Source organism: Pseudorasbora parva, chromosome 11, assembly GCF_024679245.1.
Source record: "Pseudorasbora parva isolate DD20220531a chromosome 11, ASM2467924v1, whole genome shotgun sequence".
In the NCBI taxonomy this organism is placed as follows: Eukaryota; Metazoa; Chordata; class Actinopteri; order Cypriniformes; family Gobionidae; genus Pseudorasbora; species Pseudorasbora parva.
In genome coordinates, this window is record NC_090182.1 from 32638357 (window position 1) to 32648904 (window position 10548).

General features: G+C 54.3%; 1 protein-coding gene across 1 annotated transcript; it reads right to left on the minus strand.

The window, feature by feature from the left end:
* Positions 1-1004: 1004 nt before the first annotated feature.
* LOC137093096 (uncharacterized) lies at positions 1005-6072 on the minus strand. The gene is made up of 2 exons (XM_067457822.1): positions 4536-6072; positions 1005-1224 (listed from the first exon to the last, which is right to left on the minus strand). Exons 1-2 carry the CDS (start codon positions 5655-5657, stop codon positions 1222-1224), a joined length of 1125 nt encoding a protein of 374 aa, XP_067313923.1. The 5' UTR covers positions 5658-6072; the 3' UTR covers positions 1005-1221.
* Between the last annotated feature and the right edge of the window lie 4476 nt (positions 6073-10548).

Here is a 10548-nt window from a genome sequence, read left to right on the forward strand (position 1 = left end):
TCGCCTGTGGAAATGTCCTACTTTCCAATTTTGAAGTAGTAATTTCAAGCTTGTCACATTCAAGTGCTTTGTTGTCTGAAAGAACAGGGTCATGGAGGACACCAGGGGCCCGTTTAAATAAGGAGGTTCAACCAACTCTGAGTTTAAACTTGAACTCTGAGTTGAACTACCCTGAGATGTGAAACTCTGGCTTTTGGGTTTCAGAATAGCTTAATTTAGGTAGTTCAATCAACTCTGAGTTCCCTATATCGAGGGAACTTCGCACTGCGTCGGAACGACGATTTGGGGATACTCCCTTAGCATGAACGCGTCTGAAGTATGAATGAAACGTCTCGGTTACGTATGTAACCCTCGTTCCCTGAGGAGGGAACGGAGACGTAACGTCAGTGACTGACAAATGGGGGTTTCGCTTAGAAGCCTGTCATCTCCGAGACTAGAAAGCGCCCAATGGCAGTGCCAATGCCATGGGCATGCGAGATTTGCATGCGTAACTCCGCCTACCCACGTGGGTATATAAGGAAGTAGCTGGCATCATCGCATTATGTTTTACCTGCTGAGGAGCCAAGTTGAACTCCGTTCCAGCGGTACAGCGGATGTGGCAACGGGACGTTACGTCTCCGTTCCCTCCTCAGGGAACGAGGGTTACATACGTAACCGAGACGTTCCCTTTCGTTCAGTCACTCCGACGTAACGTCAGTGACTGACGAATGGGGGTCCCAATGCAATAACGCCACTCGGCTGTCTTCCAGTGCCCTGCGCAAGCGTGAGAACCCTGATGCAAGTTAGGACGGTCAAAGGCCTCTACTTAACGCAGGAATACCAAGGTACACTGGGAGGCATATTCCAGGAGGAGATATGCGCCAAGATGCCTACCCGTAGGGAGGACTTAGGGATACACGTATGACCCCGGGGGGCTGCATACGGAAGATCACTGGGGTACCAGCCGAAGGTGGATGTAGCAAAGTTCGATATGATAAGGAAGGAAGAGGACAAGGGGTCGGCTGGACGGTTGATGCTGTATCTTTATTAAACTCAATATCTTTGCCAACACACACTGTGGTGTGGTATCTCAATGAACAACGATCGCTCAGTCACTTCCGGGTCGGCACTTCCGGCTTCCGGTAACTCAGTCTCTGTAAGGGGGGTTTGGCATCAACCGTCCGGGCTCTCTCTCTCCTCGATCTCCGGTTCCACTGATGTTTTATCCCCTCTCCGCGCTCATTACTAGAACAAGAGACAGGTGTTATTAATCTGCTTCCAACCCACTCACGTACCGCTTGTCCCGCGGCTCTCTCTCCCGCTGCAGACCTCGCTGAACCACGCCCCCCTTGCCACATACCCCCACCGCCCGACTCAGGCCGGGGAGCCGTCCGGCCTGCAGCCCCCCCCCCCCCATTTCTGGAGAGGAAGTCGGCCACAGCCATCTGAGCACCCGGCCTGTGGACCACCTGGAACTTAAAAGGCTGAAGAGCTAGATACCAACGAGTGATCCGCGCGTTGGTATCCTTCATGCGGTGGAGCCATTGGAGAGGAGCGTGGTCCGAACAGAGGGTGAACTCCCGCCCCAGAAGGTAGTAGCGGAGGGTGAGAACGGCCCACCTGATGGCAAGGCACTCTTTTTCGATGGTGCTGTACTTAGCCTCTCTCTTCGAGAGCTTACGGCTAATGTACAGCACCGGCCGCTCTCCCCCCTCCACCTCCTGGGCCAGGACTGCGCCCAGCCCCCTGTCCGACGCGTCAGTCTGCAACAGAAAAGGGAGAGAAAAGTCAGGGGAGTGTAACAGCGGCCCGCCACATAGAGCAGCCTTAACTCGGGTGAAGGCCTGCTGGCACGGCTCCGTCCATTGGACCGTATCTGGTAGCCCCTTTTTAGTAAGGTCAGTCAGAGGGCTGGTGAGGTCCGAATAATTTGGAATAAACCGTCTATAATATCCCGCCAGCCCCAAGAACTGCCTTACCTCCTTTTTGGTCTTGGGCCTCGGACAGGTTGCAATTGCGGCGGTCTTATCAATTTGGGGACGCACCTGCCCATGACCCAAGTGGAAGCCCAGATACCTTACCTCCACCCGCCCAATTGCACACTTCTTCGGGTTGGCCGTGAGCCCCGCTCCCCTCAACGACCTCAAGACCGCCCGGACATGCTGCATATGCCGCTGCCAATCGTGACTGTAAATCACGATATCGTCCAGGTAGGCAGCAGCATATGCGGCATGGGGACGCAAAATCCTGTCCATGAGTCGCTGAAAGGTAGCGGGTGCCCCGAACAAGCCGAAGGGAAGCGTGACGAATTGGTGCAATCCGAACGGCGTGGTGAAGGCCGTCTTTTCTTTGGACAATGGAGACAAGGGGATCTGCCAATAGCCCTTCGTTAAGTCCAATGTCGAATAAAATCGAGCCGTGCCCAGCCGATCAAGCAACTCGTCAACCCGCGGCATTGGATACGCGTCGAATTTCGACACTGCGTTCACCTTGCGGTAGTCCACACAGAACCTGACCGAGCCGTCGGTTTTAGGAACTAAAACGATCGGGCTCGCCCAGTCACTGTTGGACTCCTCTATTACTCCCATATCGAGCATTGCCCCTAATTCTTCCTGAACTACTTTTTTCTTGTGTTCAGGTAAGCGATACGGCCGGCTGCGAACTACCACGCCCGGCTCGGTCTCGATATGGTGCTGAATTAAGTCGGTACGTCCCGGTAGGGGCGAGAACACGTCGGCGAATTCCGCCTGTAGCTTTGAGAGATCAGTGAGTTGGGACGGTGAGAGGTGATCTCCCCCAGGGGCCAATGCGACCGATTGTGCTTTGATGCTCGCCTCTGGCCCGAGATCATCCTCTCCCCCGATCACCGTCGCCAACAACACTGATTCCACCTCATTCCATTTTTTCAGGAGGTTGAGGTGATAAATTTGCCGTGCCCCGTTCCTATCGGACCGTATCACTTCATAATCGAGGTCTCCCACCTGTCGTGCGACCTCAAACGGCCCCTGCCACTTCGACATTAATTTAGAGCTCGATGTAGGGAGTAATACGAGCACTTTCTCTCCCGGTGTAAATTTACGTAGTCTCGTACCCCTGTTATACGACCGGCTTTGGCGGTCCTGGGCTTGCAACAAATTCTCCCTAGATAGCCGCCCCAAGGTGTGGAGTTTTGTTCGCAAGTCCAGCACATATTGAATTTCGTTTTTGGCCAAAGAAGGTCCCTCCTCCCAAGTTTCTCGTAGGACGTCCAGCACCCCCCGGGGCTGTCGTCCGTAGAGAAGCTCGAAGGGGGAAAACCCCGTGGAGGCTTGTGGGACCTCCCGCACAGCGAATAAGAGGGGTTCTAACCACCGATCCCAATTTTTGGCGTCTTCCTGTACGAATTTACGGATCATGGATTTAAGAGTGCGATTAAATCGTTCGACCAAGCCGTCTGTTTGTGGGTGATAGACGCTTGTCCGAATCGATTTGATGCCCAATAACCCGTATAATTCGCTTAGCGTGCGTGACATAAACGCCGTGCCTTGATCAGTGAGGATTTCCTTCGGAATCCCCACTCGGGAGATTAAACGAAACAGTGCGTCCGCAACACTCTTCGCCGAGATGTTGCGGAGAGCCACTGCTTCCGGATATCGCGTTGCGTAGTCCACGATAACTAGCGCAAAACGATGTCCGCGTGCGGATCGCTCTAATGGCCCGATGAGGTCCATCGCAATTCTCTCGAAGGGGACCTGCATTAATGGAAGGGGGCGCAATGGCGCTTTTGGGGAGGCCAGTGGATTCACCAACTGACATTCAGGACAAGACGCGCACCACCTGCGCACATTGTCGTGAATGCCTGGCCAAAAAAATCGGGTCATTAAACGATTCAGCGTGGCCGCCTGTCCCAGGTGGCCCGCCATTGGGTTAGAATGAGCCGCCTGGAAAAGCATTTCCCGGCGGCTCTTTGGTATTAACAACTGGGTTGTATCTACCTTTGTCTGAGCGTCTTGGGTCACTCGATACAACCTGTCCTTAATTATGGCAAAATAAGGATACGTGATGGGCAGGGCGGGTTGAAGGGACTGACCGTCGATAGTGCGGACCTGTTGGAAGGCATGTTTTAGGGTATCGTCCTGAGACTGCTCCAGAGGAAAGTCATCGCGGTCCGAGAGAATCAGTCTCTCGACCCCGCTCGGTTCCTCTGAAGCCGTTTCCGAGGGCCCCGTATCAGTCTCGCCAACCTGCACCCGCACCGCCCCGTTCCTAGCCTGGCTCCCCCAAGCGGCATCCGCGCATATCGACCCCAATAACGCCGGAAAGGCGGGCCAATTCGTCCCCAGAATTAGCGGATGCCGGAGGTGGGGACTAACCGCCACCTCAACACTATGATTTTCTCCCCTGAACTGAATCGTGACTGGTACCAACGGATATTCCACCACATCCCCGTGCACACACCGCACCTTAACCATGCGGCTTGTATCCAATGCCCCAGGCTGCATCAGGCTTTGATGGATCGAGGTTTGGTTACATCCTGAATCCACCAAGGCCTGATATGTACCCCCCTTGATACTCACAGGAACTTGGTACTCTCCTGCTTGATCAGGGGTGGTCCGCTGGACGTCCGGGACCCGGATCATTGTCCCGATATCCATCATTGGACATCGGTCCACAAAATGGTCCGGGTCACCGCACCGCCAGCAGGCCAGCCCAGGCCTGCCCGCCGCCCCTGCGGCGGGGAGTGGGTTGGAATATGAGCGCGGAGGGGGGGTGGAACCGGAACCGATATCCCCGCCCGACCCCAGCAGCCCCGCCCCCCTGGGCGGGGCCCTCGAACTCCCGTATTGCCCTGGGCCCATTCCACCCCGACCTCTGGGGGGAATACGAGGGGGCCCTGGAGGGCGGGACCTAGGGAGAGGGACAGGAGGAGAAGGAGAGACAGAGGGGGGAGAGAAAGAGGGAGAAGTTAAACGGGGTTCGCCGACCCCTGGGCACGCCACCAGATGGTCCTCCGCCAGGTTGATGGCCGTCGTCAGCGACGTGGGCCGGTGGCACTGGACCCACTCGGCGGTCTTCTTGGGAAGCCGAGCGATGAACTGTTCCAGTACCACCAGATCGACGATGTGGTCCACGTCGCTTCCACCGGCCAATAGCCATTTGCGGCAGGCGTCCCGGAGCTGGTGGGCCATCGCGAAGGGCCGGCCGGTCTCCCCCCACTCAAGCGAGCGGAAACGCTGACGGTGTTGTTCGGGGGTCCGACCGACCCGCTGAATGATGGCCCTCTTCAGATCGTCGTAATCCAGGAGGTTCGCCACCGGCAGTTGTTGGGCGGCCGCCTGGGCTTCTCCGCTGAGCAATGGAATAAGGCGCACCGGCCACTGTGCCCGGGGCCACCCGCAGGCCTCCGCCGCTTTCTGAAAAAGGTCTATGAAGGCCTCGGGATCGTCCTGTGGCCCCATCTTGTGTAGGGGCACGTGGACCGGTGCGCTGGCGAGCCCGGCGGCTTCGGTGTGAACCTCCCGGTCTATCCAGCTCCGGAACCTCTCGCGGTCCTCTTGCTGGCCGCGGACGATGGCCTCGAATCGACGCTCCTGGTCCGCCCGCAGCTCCAGCATGGCCTGATGTTGATTCTGGTGGAGGGCCGCGAGAGAGGTGATAATGTCCGCAAACGGCGTGGCGGAGGGCGTTGGAGTAGTCATGGCGGCGGCGCGGTCCTACTTCCTTCCCGGGTTTCGGCACCACTGTAGCAAAGTTCGATATGATAAGGAAGGAAGAGGACAAGGGGTCGGCTGGACGGTTGATGCTGTATCTTTATTAAACTCAATATCTTTGCCAACACACACTGTGGTGTGGTATCTCAATGAACAACGATCGCTCAGTCACTTCCGGGTCGGCACTTCCGGCTTCCGGTAACTCAGTCTCTGTAAGGGGGGTTTGGCATCAACCGTCCGGGCTCTCTCTCTCCTCGATCTCCGGTTCCACTGATGTTTTATCCCCTCTCCGCGCTCATTACTAGAACAAGAGACAGGTGTTATTAATCTGCTTCCAACCCACTCACGTACCGCTTGTCCCGCGGCTCTCTCTCCCGCTGCAGACCTCGCTGAACCACGCCCCCCTTGCCACAGTGGATTTTTAACCCCAGGAGGTGGCAAGGTTGCCAAGGGAATACACCCGCTCAGGGAGGCTTACGGTGGAAATACACATGTGGGGGTCGCCGGATGGGAACCATGCACAAGGGGCACCTGGCCGGACACGAGTGTCTGGGCTAAGGGCAGACTTACTGGCGTCGGCGTCGTCAGTGCTGGAGGAGCTCAGGGCTCTCGGGGAACTCACCTGAGAAGAATATCGCACGTATCCAGTCCGTGGAGTGGAATGGCGAGCAAGCGAAGACACCTGAGCCAATCCATTACCGGCCACTTGTAGAGGCGAGTACATAGTCGGATACAGGCTCCACTCGGAGGTTATAAAACCTGGCGAATGTGTTTGGTGTCGCCCAGCCTGCAGCTCTGCAGATGTCTGTCAGCGGAGCGCCATGTGCTAAAGCCCAAGAGGAGGCCACACTCCGGGTGGAAAGGGCCCTGACCCCAAGGGGACATGGTAAGCCAAAACAATGGTGTCCACTATCCAGTGAAACAGCCTTTGCTTTGAGAGAGCTAGATTCAAGATAGAATCAAGGCTAGATTATTGTAATGCTCTACTGGGTGGTTGCCCTGCTCGCTTAATAAACAAACTCCAGCTGATCCAAAATGCAGCAGCTAGAGTTCTTACTAGAACCAGGAAGTATGATCATATTAGTCCAGTTCTGTCAACACTGCACTGGCTCCCTATTAAACATCGCATACATTTTAAAATCTTGCTTATTACTTACAAAGCACTAAATAGTTTAGCTCCCCGGTACTTAAGCGAGCTCTTAACGCATTATACCCCATCACGTCGATTGCGGTCTCAAAACTCTGGCCAGTTGATAATACCTAGAATATCTAAATCAACTGCAGGCGGTCGATCATTTTCCTATTTAGCTCCTAAATTGTGGAATAGTCTTCCTAGCATTGTTCGGGAAGCAGACACACTCTGTCAGTTTAAATCTAGACTAAAAACACATCTCTTTACTATGGCATACACATAGAACATTTTTAACTTTCATTATTCAATTCAATTTACTGATTGTTAGGCTGCATTAACTAGGTCAGCCGGAACCGGGAACACTTCCCATAACACCTGATGTACTCGTTACATCATAAAAAGAGTGACATCTACGCTAATGTTAGTCTCTCTGTTTATCCCGAGGTTTATCCCGGATCTGGGCCCTGTCCGGATCGGATGGTGGACCTGCCTGGACATGACCAACGCATCCTGGAGTGTCTGCTGAGCCGTGTCAAATGGTGTCTCCTCCGAATTTGCCTCACTGGCACGACATGCTCAAAACCCGTCTTCGGCGCAATAATTCCGATCTTTCATGTATTCATACTCTTGTGTAATTGACGCCCCATCCTAAATAAATCTGTCTCTTCCGTGATACCCTGAAAATTTTGAATAATCCGATCTAATATGATTTCCGACCTGTAAGGTTGCCAGAATAATAATCTTACATGGTGTGTTAATAGGCCAGAGGAGAACTGGCACCCCGACTGAGTCTGGTTTCTCCCACGGTTTATTTTTCTCCATCATGCCCCGATGGAGTTTTGGTTCCTTGCCACTGTCGCCTTTGGCTTGGCTTGCTCAGTTGGGGACACTAAAAATATGATTAAAGTTATTCAACTTATTATACAAATAAAATATATGAATTAGGTCTTATTTAATTCTATAAACTATAATACTGATCTGCCAACATTGTCGCTATATGATAAATTAAAATAAGCTGATAACATCACTGTTTTCTCCAGTACGACTGTACAGCCAAATCTAATTTTGTCGCAATATTATCCTGTTTGACACTGTGAAGCTGCTTTGACACAATCGTGATTGTAAAAGCGCTATATAAATAAAGTTGATTGATTGATTGATTGATTGAGAGAGCCTTCCCTTTCAGCTTCCCACCATAACAGACAAAGAGCTGGTCTGAGGTCCTGAAACACTGCGTCCTGTCTACGTAAGCGCGAAGGGCGCGTACTGAACAGAGCAGTGCCAAGGCTGGGTCTGCCTCCTCCAAAGGCAGCGCTTGCAGGTTCACCACCTGGTCTCTGAACGGAGTGGTGGGAACCTTGGGCACATATCCAGGCCGGGGTCTCAGGATCACGTGAGAGTCGGCCGGCCCGAATTCCAGGCACGCTTCGTCAACCGAAAATGCCTGCAGGTCCCCTACCCTCTTGATGGGGGCCAGTGCGGTCAGGAGCGCTGTCTTTATAGACAAGAACTTAACATCTACTGACCGCAAAGGCTCAAATGGGGCCCTCTGCAGAGCACTTAGAACTACTGAGAGGTCCCAAGAGGGTACGAGAGGAGCACGAGGAGGATGTAGTCTCCTCACACCCCTCAGGAACCTGATGACCAGGTCGTGCTTACTTACCGTTTTCCCGTCCAGGAGGTCATGGTAGGCGGCGATAGCGGCCACATAAACCTTCAGGGTGGATGGAGACAGCCTTCGATCCAACCCTTCCTGGAGGAAAGAGAGCACAGACCCGATCGGGCATTTCCAGGGGTCTTCTTGGCGAGAAGAGCACCAATTGACGAAGAGGTTCCACTTCAACGCATAGGCCTGTCTCGTGGACTCGGCCCGAGCGGAAGTGATGGTAGCCACCACCGGAGGTGGTAGGGTACTCAAACCTGCCGCGTCCCGTCCAGGAGCCACACGTGGAGGTTCCAAAGATCGGGACGCGGGTGCCACAGGGTGCCCCGTCTCTGAGAGAGTAGTTCTTGTCTCAGAGGAATTGGCCAGGGAGGGGCTGTCGCAAGGAGCACTAGTTCTGGGAACCAGGTCCGGCCGTGCCAGTACGGGGCGACCAAAATGACCTGCTCCTTGTCCTCCCTGACCTTGCACAGAACACGTGCAAGAAGGCTCACTGGGGGAAACGCATACTTGCGTAGGCCCCGCGGCCAGCTGTGCGCCAGTGCATCCGTGCCGAGCGTGCCCTCGGTCAGGGAATAGTACAGGCTGCAGTGGGACGAGTCGTGGGAGGCAAACAGGTCTACCTGTGCGTCCCCGAACTGATCCCAAATCAGCTGGACCGACTGGGGATGGAGTCTCCACTCCCCAGGGATTGGCTGAACCCGTGAGAGCTCGTCGGCTGCACGGTTCAGGATCCCCGGGATATGGACAGCACGAAGGGATCTCAGGCGCTTCTGACTCCATAAAACGAGATGGCGGGCGAGTTGAGACATGCGGCGGGAGCGTAGACCGCCCTGGTGGTTGATGTACGCTACTACGGCCGTGTTGTCCGATCTGACTAGTACGTGTTGACCCTTCAGCAACGCTCGGAAGCGGTGCAGGGCGAACCGTACTGCCAGCAACTCGAGGCAATTGATATGCAGGCGGCTCTGGCTCTCTGACCAAGAGCCGGCGGCTGCATGTCCATTGCACATGGCACCCCAACCCGTGGTGGACGCATCTGTTGACACAACAACATGCCGGGAAACTCGTTCTAAGGGGACTCCTGCCCGTAGAAAACTGAGGTTCGACCACTGGGTGAGTGTCTGTCTGCAGGCCTGAGTCACTGGGACCCGGAGCGTGCCAGACCGCCATGCCCATCTCAGGACTCGATCGCGAAGCCAGTGCTGAAGATCATTGAGTCTCGACCGCAACACGGAGATGGCCATGTTCCCGCAGTGAGAACATGACTCATCCACAAGCGCCGCCTGAGCATGCTGGAAGCCCAAGCATGCCAGACAGTGCGAGTGCCCATCAGTGGAGTGTAAAGACCGGCCACACCCAGAAGCACACGGGCGAGACATCCTGAAAAGGACATGCCACGTGTGAGCTCTTTTGTGAGAGGATTAACCTCGCAGTCGATGCCGAAGCGCCCAGGGGACCACACACCAACTGGAAACCAATCGTCTGACCAGCAGGCAGGAAGTATGTGACCGCTGGAACGCGCCGAACACCAACACCGACTGGAAGATCCTGATCGTCTCGAAGAACTGACTTAACTCAGAAGGCTTATAGGAGTGAAAGGTATGTAACCCTTGGCTCCAAAGCATTAAAACATAATGCGATGATGCCAGCTACTTCCTTATATACCCACGTGGGTAGGCGGAGTTACGCATGCAAATCTCGCATGCCCATGGCATTGGCACTGCCATTGGGCGCTTTCTAGTCTCGGAGATGACAGGCTTCTAAGCGAAACCCCCATTCGTCAGTCACTGACGTTACGTCGGAGTGACTGAACGAAAGGGAACTAGTCCAATCCTTATTGGTCCTACGTCATGACGTAGATGTGATGGCATACCCGGAAGCTATAAAGGGGAGCCCGGCGCATAGTAGCGTCAGTTATCGCTCTTCAGCATAACGCTCTGTGTGTGTTTGAACATTGTCTGTCTATTTATTGTTGTCTGTCCCATATATATATAAAAATATATTTCAGTAAAGAGACCAAGAACAAGATAAGATGTCTAGTTCTGAGTTTAAGAGGTGCGTGCATCCGTGTCCCCGCTACA

Coding starts and splice junctions, on each gene's coding strand:
- LOC137093096 (XM_067457822.1), bottom strand. CDS start 5,657: ATGACTACTCCAACGCCCTCCGCCACGCCGTTTGCGGACATTATCACC.